Source organism: Corapipo altera, unplaced genomic scaffold (assembly GCF_003945725.1).
Source record: "Corapipo altera isolate COAL_440 unplaced genomic scaffold, ASM394572v1 57, whole genome shotgun sequence".
Classification (NCBI taxonomy): Eukaryota; Metazoa; Chordata; class Aves; order Passeriformes; family Pipridae; genus Corapipo; species Corapipo altera.
Genome location: NW_020884905.1, coordinates 3,424,301 through 3,441,619, shown reverse-complemented (window position 1 = coordinate 3,441,619; position 17,319 = coordinate 3,424,301). Strand labels below are relative to the sequence as shown.

Here is a 17,319-nt window from a genome sequence, read left to right as displayed (position 1 = left end):
CACACTGCTCAAAGTTTGCCCTGGGGTCAACATACTTGGCATGCAAAAAAACCCAAACTCATGGGAGCCTCATACAGTAGAATTATCAGCTCTTCTGTTAAGAATGCTTTAAAAAGAGAGCTGCTCAGTGGGGAAAATAATCACAGCATCCAGCTATCAGATGCCCTTAAGTTGATTTTCAGTAATTCCATTTTTAGAAACATGAAGCTCATTATCCCTGTACTCATGGAAATCTCTCATTAGAGGTAGACTGAAAGCTTTAGTATTCAAAATACGGTAAATGGATCTAGTTTTCAGCAGGAGACATTTGCTGGGCAACAGTTACATAGGAAGCACTAAGGCCTAGGGATGGAACAGATTCAACTGTAAGCTTCTATTACATATTTATTTTAAAAAAGTAAGCCCAACAGGAAGATAGAACACAGTCTCACTTATATCACAATACAAATATATCCAAAAAACCCAGTGTCTGGCTACTACCTTAACTTGCTTTTCTTTCTTTTTCCGTACATCTTCCCATTCATTCACAATCCTCCCCCACAGGATCCATGAGTCTTCTTCAAGGTGGCTGAGATTGCTGGAAGCTGATGAACTAGATACAAGAGACGATCCGCTGTTTCTTCTTGACCCATTTACTGATCGTAAGGATTTGCTGTCGGTTTCCAAGAGCCTGCAAAGAAAGCACACAAAAACCAAATTCAAGTTCTTCTAATCAAAGGATCACACTATTAATTGTTTGTTTGTAAGTCAGTTCTTCCAATCTCTTGACAAAGAATGCACCCAGAGGTTCAATGGAACATCAATTGATACTAAATTTGAAAAGAATTCTTCAATGTTAGTGTTTTCTCTTGAGATCTCAAGTAATGCTGCAGACAGAACAGCTCACACTGCAGCATTTTAAGAAATGGATAAAGATGTCACCCACGGCTGTCATGTATCAGACTGACAAAGAGAACCTAAGGAAGTTAAATATCCCCAATGATAGTCTCAAATGTCTGAGTACTTAAAAAAATACAGTAATTAAAAAGACAAATAATTAGCCTCCTAAAATTCTACCTGATTACACTTTTTTAAAATTGACAGTGTAAATACAGACAAAATAATTAAAACCCAATGGAATTTTAAAACACCTGGCATTTGTTGACAACTGTTCACAAATCAACATGCTGTTTTATAAATGCAAGGGAGAAATTTCTGACCTGAAGACTGGGGACCAGGTGACAGGAGTGATTAGTACAGCTAATGAATGTTTAATTAATGCGCAGAGTTCAAACATGAGAATCTCTGGGGTTATCAGGCAGCAGAGGACACACAAAGATGTGCCAAGGGCCAGACAAGTTCCTGAAGAGGTTTCCCTGTTAGCTGGTTGCTATGGCCCTCAGCTTGGCAAAGAGCTGGGATTCTGGGCAAAAAGGCATGCTTTGTTTATCCTCAACTCACACTGAGCCCCATAAACAGGGGGAAATTTTTTAGACCATGTGTTAGGTAAGAGCAAGAATTCAGACTAACTTGAAAGTGTTTTGCTATACCAAGAGTTTCGTTTGTGCTTTAATTTCCAAGAATTCCAACATCAGTATACGAGAGCCACGTGGTTGAATAATTTCTCAATGCACCTGCACAAAAGCTGTCCCTGCCCAGCATTTCAGCAAGGTTACGGTCTAGATATTTAATAAATTATAAGCTGAGGTATATTGTACCTGAGATGGTACACAAACCTCAGCATACCTACAATTTTTAAGCTCTCTGCTACAATAGAGATATTTATACTAGCTTTCCCAGCTTTCACCTACTGGTGTTTATGAAAGGCGTGGGAAAAGTAATTTAATTCACAACGACAAGTACAGTTCTACAGCAGTATTTTGTTTGGAAAAGGGTTAAATGGTAATGCCTCCGGAAAAAAAAAAAAAAGCAAAGCCTTTTTAAGACAAATTTTCATTTAGTCCATATTGATGGAATGCAAAAAATCTAGTTTTAAAGAAAATATTTTAAAAATCCATTTTAAATGTTTAGAAGCATGGTTTATATTGACCCATAGTGAAAATGTAGTCTGGAACTCCTCTCAATCCAAGATAATGCCTAAACATCAAATTCAAAGTAATCACAGAGCAAAACCAAGCACAGAATAAACATTAAGATGACAAAAACAAGGTTCTAACTAGTCACTTCCAGTTTTCACAGTTTTCTATAGAAGTTACACTAAGTTTCTGCAATTTGACCTTACCTGGATAAACTCATTGTTCTTAGATTTGAAAATGGGAAGTTCTTTTTAAAGTAAGTAGCAAGTTCTGTGATGTTTAGTCACTGCTTTCTTTCATTTAAAACTTTATAAATGATTTACTAATGCCAAACAGTTGCACCAGGACTCTGGACTGAGCTACCTCATTATTCTGAGGGGACTTTCAGTATAATTAGATTACAGAATGCTACCAGACATAGCTTGATACAATTTGAGTTCTTCCCTTTTCTAGCTGTTTAACTAATTCGTATTCTCCTTATTGACATAAAAGCCAACAATGAAAAGGAAATCTTTAAAAACATGCATCATCAGCAGTTCTTCCAGCAAGCAGAAACAAGAATGGTTCCCTCTGAACAGAGTACAATTTCTTGTCAACAAAGTGCCACTGTGCAAAACTGCAGATGCAAACTGTTCTGAAACTACAGTGAACCCAGCATGAGAGCATCAAATTTCAGTATTAAAGGGTAGTATCTCACGAGGAAAGGTACACCTGATAGGGTAGCTTCTCATCAGAATTCATACACAAGACTAGTGTGGGACCGAACAACAGGTCTGGCTAAAATTAAATAAAACCTGACAAGATTTGCTAATTTATTTACTAAATGAAGAAAGCTGAGTTGAAAAAGAAATCCCAAGCTCATATTCTTCTTTCAACAAGCCAGCTAGTCTAACTGCAGGGCTTAATGAGATGACTCTACATGTAAAGACATTACGCTCCAACATAGATAAGCAGTCCAAAGAACAGTTTGCTTTACAAATAAAAGTCACTTTGCCATGAACAGAGTAGAAAGCCTCAGATTAAATGCAAATTAGCTTTCTTAAAAGCACTATTTAACTATTTTTTCTCTTCTCTTGATAATTTTTCATTTGCACAGCAAAAATTACATATAGTTCATCTTCAGAGACAATCTTAAACCACAAGGAAGAGAGGATGATGTGGTTCTAGAAGCTTCCTTCTACTCTCAGTCAAGAACTAGACAGATATATCAAATTCCCTGCAAACTGTACTGCTATTAGGCTGCAGAATATGAACATGAGAGAAGACTTGCCAGGTGACACAAAGGCATTAGCCCCTTCTCCCTCAGTTACTCTTCCTCCACTGGAAGTTACTACCCTCATAAGTGAATCAGCAGAGCAAACAACACACAACAACAAACAAAAAACACCCAACCAAAAATAGAGCACCTCAACTGCCTCAGTGCAAAGTCCAGTCACACTCACAGAAGCTGGAACTAGTTTGAGTTAAATTAGCAATCCCTGCACTGCACTACAGCACAGGGATAGCCATCTCCAGCAGGTATGAAAGCCCTGCAGATACCTGCCAAGTCTAAAAATCTATTTGGGGCTCAAGTTCTTTGCAGTCAACCTCTCAAAGACTACTGAAACATATTTATCAAACACAACCAAATTTTGCAAGAGGACGGATGACTTAGAAGTCCTGCCTCGAAAGTGCAAGTGCGTACGGTTTCTGGAAATTCAGCATTAAGAAATTATACAGTCCAATTCCATTTTTTAGTGACACTGCAAACTTGCAATCACTGTGCACATCAAGAGCAACTGATACACCTAAAAGTTGCACCTTGAATTGCACACAGTGCAAAAAAATATGCACTCATGGAAAGGTTGCCAAGGAAACGGTTACCTACTATACCAAAAAAAAAGGCAAGAAGAAAGGACTAATTAGGAATTACTACCAGTAGTGTTAACAGCAGAAACGTGGTTGAACACTGTTCTATCTCTATACATAGAAAGTTATGTAGTTAAAAGCAAGAACTGGGTAAAAATGGAAAAAATAGAAAAATGGAATTTAGAAGTACTTAAGATTTCAAGAAGCTAATAGGAAGTATAGTTTTGACCTTAGAAGGTAAGGTTATACACAAGTCTCATCCCTGAGATACTCTATTTTAAACTGGATACCGAAAATCACAGATTCAGCGTAATTTCTTACTATTAGAAGCAGCTACAAATGTTCCTGTAAAATCAGGAGAGAAAAACGCCTTTTAGAGTTCCACAAAAACAGAACTTGTAAAAACATAGCACAAGAATATAAGTTCTTAAACTTTAGGGCCTTGGAATTGAAGTGTTGTGCCATAACGTTTTACCTACCCCCCTTTAACAGCCTCTATGCTGCAATTGCAATAAAACAATTTCAGTCTCACTGCTGTACTTCGAAGAACAAAAAGGTTTCCATTCACCTGTTCTGTTCCTCAAGTTTTGCGAGTAGTTCTAAGTCGTCCGGGCTCAGCTGTGTTGGTGAGGATGGCGACAGGGCGGGTGTGGACAGAGTGGTGGAGGGGGATGTTGTGTGTAAGGAGGCAGATGGACTTGCCACCTGACTGGCCATTTGACTGACGGTGTGTGACACAGTGTTCTTCACCCATGAGAGAGTAGAGCTCAGCTTTCCTGCAACCTTGTCTGTCGCCACCTGTTAGGACAAAAAGAAGAAGATGCAAAAGTTGTCCTTTTTTAATTCCTTTTTTCCACTAAACCTGCTGCACCAAACAAAGGAAAAATATACAATATGCACAAAGGGACACTGAGTTTATTTATCTCTCCAGAACCCCCAAGGCTGTCAGAAGTTACACAAGCATCAACAGCAATACAACATTATAGAAGTAACATGCAAGTATGCTGCTCATCCACAAAGACAGACTCAGAGAAATTCCTGATGTATACTCACAGAGCTCATCTCTGCAGTACAGAAATACCACAGGATCCAGGATCAGCTCCGACTTCCCATTACAAAAATAAATAGAAATAAAAGCTTATTTTAAAACATCTTGATAAACTAATAATGGCACAGAAACTGTAGAAAAATAGATATAGAAACAATCAACTACTTTAGTGATAGGCACTGAAGCAGTACAAGTAACAAGTATCAGTGTAAACCCTCCAGGCCACCCACTGCTCACCTTCACTAATCCCTACGGTGGCAGGACAGAGGAGCAGGGACACCACATTTCTAATCTACACCAAAGCAAAAGATCCTCTAGCATCTGCCAGTGTGCAGAAAACAGTCTCAAAGAATTTATGCCCAGGAATCTACAACAGCTCCCAAATGTCTCACACTAAGGCATCACACTGCCGGTTCTGCTCTTTCCTCATTTTCTCTTCAGGTCACTCCCTACACCAAGTGTCCTCAATCCCCAGTCTCACTGCCAGTGCCTGGACAGGCCTGGGGTTTTGGAGGAAGAGCAAGAGGTGCTACTTGAGCAGTCAGGGAAACAGTGGGTTTGGGAAAGTGAAGTTACCTGCCACTTCATTAATTCTGCCAATTTATTAATCATTAATTGCTGCTATTTCTTGACCAGAGTTGTGGGGTCAGAGCAGTCAGAACAGAGCCGCTGCTCACTCAGGAAATGAAAACAGCAGCCCTTTGGGGCATTTTCTAGTGAACCCCTCACTAGAGCTTCCTTCAGCATCTGAAAATACAGGGCTTTGACCTACAGTGACTCAGAGTTTAATTCTTCCCCAGCCCAACTCAGAGAAAATCCAGATGCACCTCAGAGGAAGGGCTAGCTGCAGAGCAAAGGTTAAAACTTGGCAAAACAAAGGCTGAAGAGGAACTTTTGAAGTGGTGTTGCTGGTAACTATTTATTTTGACCTTTGCTGATTTCCTCAAAACACTGAATTACTCAATTGTTGCGACAAACAATTCTGCAGTATAGCCTATAAATAATTACTAAGATACTAAAGACACTGAGCTACAGGGAAAAAAAGTCACTTCTGAAGATCCTCCAATATTATCTAATTAAAGTAAAATTACTGGAACGAGTAAATCCATCTCATAACACTGTGCATTTATCTGAAGCACAATATATAGACTGAGTGACTGGTTGCTAAAGCAGAAGCTTTTATTTGGATGCAATGCTACAAAGAACTTTCCTGTCAATCAAATACAGCATTGTTTTATTGTCACTTCATATCAAAAGGAAGACACACTGAATGCCTTCAGATAACAAGAGGAACACCACAGGTCAAACCCAAACCAGTAGTACTCAACCTCCTCACTTTCTCTCCACCAACAACATGACACTGAAGAGCTCTCCTAGAAGACTGCAAAGGGGTTTCCAATTTCCATGTGTTCCACATTCACACATTCAGATTCTGCCAGAAGCCTTCAGATGCAGGGTGGGAATAGTAAGGTCCCCAATGCAAGCATCAGAAAGATTCCAGTATGTCACGGTGGGACAGAAAGACTCCAGGATATCAATTACAAAAAAAAACCCCAAAACCAAAAAGCCAACCAAACAAAAAAACCAAAATACAGAAATCCCAACATATATATTTTAAATATAATCTTGGAAGAAATTACTTTCAACACTAGTATTTGACACCATCTTTTTTTATACAAGAAAGGAATAAAAATTACTAGATGTTTCAAAATCCTAATTTTAGTACATTAATATTTCACTCTCAGTCTACATCCTTTATTCACTGTCACTATGAAAGGATAAATTACTGCTGTTTCACTTTGAATGAAACTGCATTATAATGAAGGTAACTCATACATCTTACTTAAGACTGATTATTTTCTCAAAGGCTTTAAACTGCTTAAAATATCACAAGTAATGCAACTACTCCAAAAATAAGTGCCAACAGAAACAGGGCCAATCTTAACAACATGGTAAAAATGACTGCCATACACAGCAGGCTTTAAGAGTCACCCGTACTAAGAATCTTAGGTATAAAGATTAGGAAAGCAGTGATTTTGAGTAATACCCTGTGGTGCAAATAGGAAGAGAAAATACATTCAATTTTTTATCTCTTCACAAAGTAACTGGGAAGATTTAAGGCAAAAAAGTAAATTCAAGGTCAATCTGGCTTATAAATGTGAGGCTCACACTGCATGGTAAGAGAGCTGAAGTGGTGGGTGGTGTAGGGGACAGAAATCAAGAACCTTGCTAACATTCATTCACCAAGATTTCATCAGGCATTAAACAAATTAACTCAAAGGTTTGGAGAAGCCAATTATGTGAGGAATATCAAGAAAAAGTAAGGTCAAGAAAACTACGCAAAACAGCATTTTAAATCAGTCAGAACAATGTATCTAACAATGCTACTGTTTCTAAGAGCAGTTCACAGTTTCACTAGAATGTATCAGAATAGAAAACTATTCCTAGCCATCTCTCTGAAAGCATTGACACATAGAGCAAGCAAAGTGTCCAGCTGCCAAAAGCAAATGTTTGAAAATCAAAAGGCTCACAGTGAAGTTTGCACAAAAAAACACATGAAGAATTTGTCTGGGGAAAAACAGCTACGGCAGTCACCTAAGGCCAAGCTAAATTAAGAAAAATACAATTCTGATATAACAGCTAACTAGTCACGCCTACATCGTTTTTGTCAGGGTTTTCCAGGTTTTCCTAAAACTTTAAAACCAGCTCTCTTAAATTGTCATCATCAGTGAAGACTCTTGGACCTAGACATGAAGGCATTTAGCTATCAGTACATTATCCATTTCCCTAAATAGGATAGAATAACAGGAGTTTTCATATTTCATCATTTCACCTATGTTAATTTCAAAATTTATAACAGTGGCAGAAGATTTCAAAGAATTATTCTCTGATAAGTGACTTAAGACCTTCCAGAAAACAGGTCACTGAAATGTGAAAGTGAGAAAACCTTGGGCTGTGTCCCAAGAAACCTGATCTGAACAAACGCATACCTCATACCTATGACTCTAGTAAATAAACATCTAGTCAATAAACGTAGGAACATTAATTGCAAAATAAGTCACATGCACAGTTTTAAGCCTTTCTTTCTGCTGTGTGGTTTTACTCTAATCTGAAAACAAATCAGTATTTTGATGAGAAGTGGAAATAAAATACTCTGGTTTAGAATTACAATGTTCAGGAAGTCAGTTTTAAAATACTAGGATTTCTGAAAGTGAGTATACATTGTCAGTAGTAATTTTACGGGTTTGGTTTTGCTTATTTCTTTTTAGTATGCCTTTTCTTTTGATTCCTTTTAAATACTAACATGCAAATAGAACTTAGTCTAAATTGTAATAGAAAATCACCACCAATAAAGCAAATTATTTTGATATTAGTTTATTTGTAATGATTCTCTTCAGAAAAGTATGGAAATAGCAGTTACATTTGTTGAGCTGATTTTAGTGATGTGGAGAACACAGAATAGCAATGTTAACATGTAAAGATCCAGTTACTTGAGTTATTTTATAAAATTTAAGCTGCAAATCTATATAGTTTAATTATTTTTTCCTCCTATAAGGAGCAACATATCAGCATTCCTGTGGACACACACTGAGTGCTCCTGTACTTGCCTTTCCAGCTCTTTACCCTCCTCTTAATAAAGACTGAAAATCCCTTCTACATATCATAAGCTTTTCAACTCCATGTACACCATTCCATCCAACAGGGTAGTTTACTTGGCCATCACTAAACCACAGACCACTGCTCTCTCCCACTGTTCTGCTGACAACCCCTGCAGCAAGAAATCTGTGTCACTCCACTAAGACAACAAGTACCCACAGTACACAAGTGAATCCTGCTGACTCCCAAGAGATATGTCCCTCTTTCCTCTGACAGCACAAAGGGTAGAGCTAAAAGTTTCTCTCTAGCCCTGTTAGAGAAACTTAGGCTTCTCCAATTAAAACTCACAGTGACAGCAATAAGAATACATTCACTATGAATGATGGCTGATAGTTTCACTGGATATCACCAACTCCAGGAAAATCTGTATAAGCACTTGGTTTAACCCCCCTGCTTTAGAGATGTGATTTTGCTTAACACAGCATTCTGGAAACACTCAAGAAAGCAAATCTCATTAAACCTTTAATCTTTGTATTTTTGGACAGTCTTCTCAAGGCTTTCCTAAACAAATGTTTCTTTAAAAACCTGGTTATTATTTAAACAGTGACAGATCTGCAGGCCTTTTGCTGACAAAAACGATGCTCTGCACTTCAGTTACAAAGTGTCCTTCCCTTTGCTACTCTTAATTGCAGTGGAAGAGATTATAGTCACGTGCTCAGCTGTTTGTAGCAGTAACAAGGACAGCCAGATACACCACAGCGCCCCTCCTAAGATCTTAGCTAGCCCCCCGTGATAAATCTAACTGCACGAGTCAGGACTTCTGCCTTTGCCGTCACCCTCCCACCTCTGCTGGTCCCCCTGTGCCCTGCCGCACCTCCCCGCTGGAGCTCTCATCTTGTAAAGCTGCTCCACCTGGTGCCTCTTATACCACAGGGCCAGCAGCTACAGAGAGCTCAAGCCCAGGCTCTGCTCCCCAAGCCCCAACACTTCCCAGATCTAGGCAAGCTCTCTCCAGCTGACCAGCCCAGGCTGGAAGCCCCCAGTTAACAGTATTCTTTGCTCAACTCACCTCAGCCAGTTTTTCAGCTCTGCAAAGAGAACTGGTTTCCTTGTTTTTCCCAGCATTTTTCCAATGCTGAAATTCAAGTTATATTTGAAGAGTACAAAAGGTAACCTACATTGGCTGGGAAGGATGCCAAATCATCCAGAGCACCATCAGGATGCTCAAGCCATTATTAACTATTATTAATGTGTGATCAAAACTAGAATCAACCCATTCTAAAAATGTGCTTTTTCCCCACAGAGGGCTCACTCCAGAACCTGCCAATTTATCAGAGATTTTGAACACAAATCCCACTTCCAGCCTGCTCCTGAGGACACCAACACTTTCCACTGAAGATGGCTAGGTCTGGAGACAAGCAGGCAGGAGCAGGAGCACACGTGGAACTAAGCAGCATCACCCAGCTCCAAAGCAGGGACACTCATTCAGGCTCCAAGCCATATTAGCTACACTGCTCCCAGTTTGCCAACAAACCCAGGAGGACCCCATTTGCATCCCCCTGCCTAAGGTCATGCAGATACCTCCTAAAGAAATGTATGGATTTTGAGTTTGAACATACTGAAAGATACAAGGACATAAGACTTAATTAGTAAAGACTTTGTACTCTGATGCAGTTTCCAGTGGGCAAAACAGAACCACCAGCAACTCTCAGCCACCTGATCAGTCAGTCAGGCAAGGCACAGACCTGTCTGCTACATCCTCAAAGTTACTACAAAGATAAATGTTTATATTTATATTATCCACAGATGCATATGATATGCAGCATATATATGCCTATTATATATAAAATTCAGTATCTCAACTTTATGTTTAGTATCTTTAATTAGGTGATGATTACAGGGCTTTATTACCTAGAGGAACTACAATACTGTGTTTAGATTTCTGAGTTACTCAAAGGAACACTGCAGTGGATCAGCACACACAATATTTTAAGTAAAGTTAGCTGAAGGTAGACTGCAACACCCCACATTACATACAACTGTATAAACCTCTTTCCCTGAGAATCCTAAGGTAAAGTGCAGGACCTTACAGTAAGCCCAAATATGTTAGCACCCACATGTATCTGCAATGCCAGGCATTTGGTTTTTTCCTAAAAAAGTCTATTTATATTTGTTTTTAAAGTTTCTTCACTGTACACATCAAATTAGCTTACTACCTATATCCTACATTTCCCTGAAGAAAATTGGTATTAAAGAGTTACAGGTATCTTGATTACCCAAAATACTGTCTCAACTATTCTTATCATATGACAAAGTAAAAATAACTCCACACCTTACACAAACACTGCTGTATATATGATATGCTTTAAACTATTCCTTCTCTTCCTGAAAAGAGAAAGAAATGGGAACTTCCAGAATACAGGAAGTAATCTTCATACTAGTCTACATATAAAAAGAAGTCTGACATAATTGGGGCTGAAATTGTATATGTGGTTTTCAAGCCAATTATATAGCATTCCAGAGACCCAGTCTCCTTCTTGCTTCAAAGTTAATGGCATTCTAATATCTGAAGAATAAATTAAACTGACTCAGTCAATGACACATGCAGGAGAGGTAGCTGGTGAATTAGCCTGCTATAATGCTCCCTGACAAGCTAAAATCCCAATTTAGGGCTCAAACACAGCTTCACTGTAAGCTTCATTTGTGTCTTTTACACTACAAATTCATACAACTGATTTCTGCTGACATGTTCCTGATTTTACTTGGAATATTGCCTAACAATAGTCAGGAATATCATGGCTAGCATTCCCCAGTTTCCATTTCACTTGATACTCACTAGCTCTCCAAGTCTTTCTGATATAAAAAATAAAGCAGTCTAACATTTTAGATGGCATAAAACTTATGCTGTTAGAAAGCTTTGTGTAGCATCATTCTTTAAAAGTCATCATCAGACTAATGAGTCATGGGGTTTTCATGGTCCCAAAGAAACCTGAAGTGGAAGTTCACAAACACAACTAGTATGTGAGGTGTTTTAAGAAGGAACTTAATTAGAAATGTTGTAGCAATCTACTAAAAGTTGAAATCATTGCTAAAAGTCCTGTGACTAACATTTCCATCACTGACCACATTAAACTAAATTCCCTTTATTTCCAAGAACAGTTTCAGGTTTTTAATTACCTCTGAAGTCCAGTGTGATTTACAGTCTGTCGAGCATTGTCCCCGTGTGCTGAGAAGAAAAACCACACTGTTTTTGCAGACACTATCTCCTGTCCATCTGAAGATGGCCCTTTATCAAAAAAGTTTCAAATCTGACACAGGGATGTGTCCTTCAGGAAACCAGAGAAGCCTTCTTTCAAGGGGAAAAGAATTAAATACAGTGTATTTGTCCATAAGATGGCTGAGAGCTCCTCGGGCTGCAAGAGAAAATACTGATGGACTACAGTAAAAACTTTTAACAGGGAACTTCCTTTGTTCTCTTAGACCTCAGGCTGGAAAATTTCTTTGTTTTTGAGACTCAGCATGCCAAACAAAACATACATATACTTGAAGGACCATCCCCTTGGCTAACAAAACAGGGAAGAATCAGATTAATCAGCTAAGAACTGACTGCAAAGTCAGTTTGTTTATGCACTAGATCGGAAGATTTAGGGTTTTTTCTTTTCAATAAAATGCAACTCAATCATTTCACTGGAGTTCAAGCATCATCATGCATTTACAAAAGAGTAACACACTTTGAAGATCACATGCTTATAATTAAAGCTCCTTTCTACATATTTTACTTTCCTACTCATTCCCCCAAAGGCTAGCTTCCTTAATGTTGCTTTTAGCCAACTTTCTCCTGGAAAGGAGCCAGAACTAGCATCTACCCTACATCAGAACCAAAATAAACAAAAGAATACAAATGGAGTTAAATTTACTATAAGGCTTAGGTCCATATGTCAGAAGTGAGAAACAACCGAGTCATATTTTTAAATGTTCACTGAGCCTTAATTAAAATCAGTGTTTTTAGCATAACTCTTTATTTTAAAGATATACAAAACTTACAAGGAGTTAAATTGGTAAGTTTAAAAGGATCCAGTATCTGACACATGAAAACATACCATTCTATGCAACTTTGGGTTTTATGTACCAGCAGCTCAAGTATTTTCTAGGTCTAATTCTCCTTGGTTATAGAGATAATATGAACTTATACCACAAACTGCAGGTTAGAACCAAAATGCTCATCTCTCATTTACCAAGTTGTGCACAGTTCCCTTTCCAAAGGGATGTATGAAATGAGACTTGATGGAGAAACCAAAGAACATAAGCATAGTCCTTATGCAATACGGTAACACGTAACCCTTTATTAATCACTTACTACAGTTTTAAACAAACCACATGACTGGTGAGAACCCACTTCAGGATATTACTCTTCTTTCCTTTAAATGATCAGTTAAAAGGCCAACTTTCTATCAGTTACACTCAAACTCAAGAGTAAAACAGTTTCTAAACCAGCTTTTCTTGTGAACTACAACTCATTGCAACCTGCAGCTGTTGACAGCCAATAAGAAATGAAAGATTTTAGCAGCGAGAAGCATAACCAGTTTAGTAATTTCCACACAGGAAAGCTGTCCAAGCTACCCAGTAAACAGAGAAGGTATAAACACAGCTGCATACATCAATAGTCAATTCTTCTAACACAATCCATCCAACATCCATGGTCTTGCAGTAATATTTCATTTTGCCCACTAATTTTCTTAGCATAGCCATGACTTGCCCTCACAAGCACTTAGAGCATAACTTGAAACCAAGGTATTTTTGTGGCTATGGAAGAGTCTTCCTCCATGCTATTTAAGCAACAGTGCTCCTGCAGCCTGCTCTGAGCACAAGTCTTAGAAATCTCATTTTCCTTAGATATTAAATAAAGAAAAGGGAAATGGCTCTTCACAGAACTATGTATCTGCTCATCATCAAAGGAAGTCAGTTATTTTCTGATTAGCTGGCCACACTGACTGTTGCACTTCCATTTGGAAGTAAGGGCCTGTTTACTTCTTTCAAAATGGCCTACTACGGGAAAAATGCAAGGAAGATCACTGAAACAGATGATTTTTAAGTGTCAGTCTGACACTAGAAAATTTATGTAAAAATCCCAAGTCCATTTTAACATAATGTGTCTTACTATGGAATTCTAACTTGCTTTTATAGCTTTGTCTTTAGAAAGACCAATCACAATTCTTTTTCCAAAGGGCTGAGAAATACTTACTAAGGCCTCAGCCAAACCTATGAAGTTCCACCTATGGAAGTAATGCGTTCCAATGGAGAAAAAAAATGACTTTGCTTAATGAATACTGGGTTTTAGCTCTGCTGTTTCAGACAGCATGGAAGCTGGAATTTCTTCTTACAATGCCTGAAAGTAGTTCATTGTTTGAACTACATATAATCAAGAAGAATACATGAAAAATGAGAGATGTAAAACTAACTTCTACACAATGTCATTCTATAGTTATGTGGACTGGACATGTTCCCAATGTCAGGTTTTGGCTAGCTACTACTTTTTTTACACCCATTTTAAGTGACATTTGATTGTTTTTTGTAAGAAAAGTAACAGTAAGCTCTTCTAACATCCTCTTAGCTACAAGGGCATGGTTAACTTATGATAAACACAATGCATTACTGAAAGACTGGTCCCATCTGCCATCTTGATGAAACCAAAGAAAAAATACATAATTAATACATTATCATCACAATATAATTATATTCTTTAAATTAAAGCATCAAGAACATGTTATGATGTACCAAACAGGTATTTAGTGCTATGCTAAGAAGCACTAAGATTTAGTCATGACAATAGGGCATAAGCAAACTCAAGAGTTGGGAAGTTCAATAGCTTACCATGTAGCAGAACATATTATAACAACCTATTACCCAAACAATAAGTTAGGGTTTGTTTTTCTTTTTTTTAACTGTGGAAGTAAAGGAAATACAGGTCAGGTAAGATGACAGACCAAAGAACACGAAGACATTTAGTGATGGCTTTTAGCTGCTTTCCGAGTTGGAAAGTAGTACAAAAAGGTTGTGTCCACAGTCATTCTGTCCAACCACCTTACTTCTTGCCCAGAATAGAGACCAACCCGAGTACTGTACTTAACCCCAAATTTGCAACTGTCTGGCTGAGACTGGGAAGGATTACTTTTGCAGACAATTAGCAAACAAAGTTGACAGTGACACAGCCTGAAATAAGACAGAGCCCACAGCATCATCCCTGTCATCATGACTGAAAGGAGATCCTTTCTTGCCTGACCCCTATACAGGCTCAACGCTTCCCAGGCTCTCCCCAAAACACCACTTCACAGCTAAACTGAATAGCTTCCAGAGTTCACAAGAAGTTAGACAACATTAAGAGTAATTAAGAAAAGCTACAATTCAGTAAATGACTTCTGCTGCTACCTTTGATAATACAGTTTCTGTGTACACACACACAACAAAACCACATCACGACTGCCTATGAAATGAGCACAGCAAGAGCAGAGGCCCTGCACTGTCACTACCCATGTGCTGCAATCCCCACTTGCTGGAGAAGAAAAAGATGCACTGCAATCCACAGACACTTAAGCAGAGACAACTGCCATAAAAGACAATATTCCCAAGTTAAAGGGATCAAAAACTGGCCTACAGAAGACATGAGGCTTTAATTTAATGCTATCTACAACCTTCAGTGACAGTCAAGAACTTCAGAGAATACATCTAACAACTCAAAGTTACATACCCCTATAATATTTACTTTCTTTTGTTAAACTATAACTATTTTAATTGGGTCTGGAAAAAAACGAAGAGACTGTAATCAAGGAAAGTATAGGTTAGTTTAGAAAACAACATTCATAAACTCAGGGTTTCTTTTCATTATTGTTTCTCTTCTTGGACCACCAGAGAAAGATTTGTTCTTTTAAACTATGCATTTGACACTTAAAATTATATCCAAAATATTAAATTCTACTATGTCTCTTCCTTAAGCATTAGAATTTCTTTTTTCTACAAGTTAAGAAAACAACCCAGGAAGACTAAGAAAATATAAGCATAATCTTAAGTATGCATACCCCCAACTCAGCTGTTTTCCCCCTCCTAAATTATGGTATTAGAAGCTTGAATTAGCAAGGTAAACACTTTTGTTTTCCAAAATTCACTGACAAAGGACTTGTCTTCCCATTTTGATTACTTCTTTGTTTACTATCAATCCTACCCAGAGAACAAACTGACAGTAATTATTTAGGCATGTCACTTTCTCCATCCCTTCTTCTCCCATAAATTTGGAAAGGCTTTTCTCCCATCTTTTCCTTTCCATTAACACCATTTCAACCAACTCCACTCTCCAACCACCTCCTGTTTTCTTGTTTAACAGCAACTAAACAAGTCTACAGAAGGCAAACATAGGGAGTGCAAGGGGGACAAAAAAAACCAAAACACCAACAAAAAACCCCAACCAACATTACCAAAACAAAAAATCCAAGCCAGCAGCTGTAGCTCAGGAAGTCTTTAAGCTTCAACCTGCGGGAGTCTAGGAAGAGATATAGGGAGGAAACAGGGCTGTTCTGTTAAAGGTTTTTTTTCTCCAAACATCTGTTCCTCTTCAAGGTACTCTTGGGCTGGATGGACATTCAGTGACAATCCCTACAGCTGCTCTCATCCCACTTTATCAGATTCAGGGAATGCTGATTCATAATACGAGTGCTTTCCTCCTGATCATGCTCCTCTTCCCTTGGCTGTGTCTATTTCCTCTCCTAATCCTCACTTGAAAAAGAACTCATAGCTATGTATTTCAAAATAAGCCTTAAATCTTTATAAGCATAAATAGAGAGCTGTATAATCATCAAAGCTGACACCACACTGGAGAAAGGGAAGAGAAATAAACAGGCACATTTATACAAAACATTTTAATGCTATCTACCAGTAAACCAAACAAGATCCAGCTACCATCTTCTTTAGACATGTGAAGTAAAGCAAATTTAAAAAAAAACAAAACAAAACAACCAAGAAAAAACCCCTGAATTTTTCGACAAATACTTTTGGAGACAAGCAAAATATATTGAACATTATCTGCTCTTCTCTGTATGAATTTGTCTTCTTTCTACATCTTTTGCATGTGATCTTTGGAAAAGATGAAGTTATTTGAGACTGATGTGGAATGCCATGTTTTGATACAGGCAGTGTTAACGGCAGCTCATGCTGAAAATTGAAAATGGTATAAACCTATTTTCTCGTTTACTATGGAATTGCTCTGATTATCAATGCTAACAATTAGCAGGCTTTACATGGAACCACAGCAAAATGGCACTAGTAAATACAGCTGTAAGTAGCCAAAACGTTAATATCGACTTTTTACTCTCATTATATAACCACGTTCATGCAGATGCAGCAGAAGGTAGCAGGAAACGAGATCTCCGAAGCACTATTTGAAAATTCTCTCTCTCAAGAATGACAGACCGGCGGGTACTCCCACCAGCCAAGGCAGAACTCGCCCTCTGCAGACGGACCCGCCGGAGTCTCCCCGGACCGCGGCCCCTCCCTCCGGGCACTTTCCCCGCGGAGCTCCCGCTGCCCACCCGCGTCCCGCCGCGGGCCCGAGACCCTCCGGCCCCGCAGCTCCCGAGCCGGGCAGGGCCGCGCAGCGCGGCCTCCCCTCACCCTCCCGGCGGGACGCGGGGGGTCCCTGCTCAGCAGCGGCGCCGCACCGCCCAACCCGCCAGGAGGGCCCGGGCGGGGGCAGCCGGCGGCGCCCCGACACCGCCCAGCCCGGCCCAGCCCTGCCGCGACAAGATAGCGGGGCCGGGGTCGCCG

The 17,319-nt window shown here is 39.0% G+C and overlaps 1 protein-coding gene and 1 long non-coding RNA gene across 13 annotated transcripts in view; one reads left to right on the top strand and one right to left on the bottom strand.

The window, feature by feature from the left end:
• The window catches only part of LOC113951025, a 65,352-nt gene extending 60,405 nt beyond the window's left edge, over positions 1-4,947 (top strand). For 2 of the 4 annotated variants that reach the window (XR_003528985.1, XR_003528984.1), the window contains one exon: positions 544-2,236. This is a non-coding gene — a long non-coding RNA (uncharacterized LOC113951025). Of the gene's footprint in view, positions 1-543; positions 2,237-3,111; positions 3,888-4,794 lie in introns of those variants that run through there. The other 2 variants (XR_003528986.1, XR_003528988.1) reach the window with 2 other exon arrangements.
• Positions 1-17,319, bottom strand: part of EVI5 (ecotropic viral integration site 5) — a 76,788-nt gene that overhangs the window by 55,957 nt on the left and 3,512 nt on the right. For 5 of the 9 annotated variants that reach the window (XM_027651505.1, XM_027651508.1, XM_027651509.1 and 2 more), the window contains exons 1-3: positions 4,917-5,022; positions 4,432-4,661; positions 481-670 (exon numbers count right to left, since the gene is read on the bottom strand). In XM_027651505.1, the coding sequence (XP_027507306.1) occupies positions 481-670; positions 4,432-4,661; positions 4,917-4,925 (429 nt within the window). In that variant the 5' untranslated portion in view covers positions 4,926-5,022. Of the gene's footprint in view, positions 1-480; positions 671-2,221; positions 2,334-4,431; positions 4,662-4,916; positions 5,023-17,319 lie in introns of those variants that run through there. The other 4 variants (XM_027651506.1, XM_027651507.1, XM_027651510.1 and 1 more) reach the window with 4 other exon arrangements.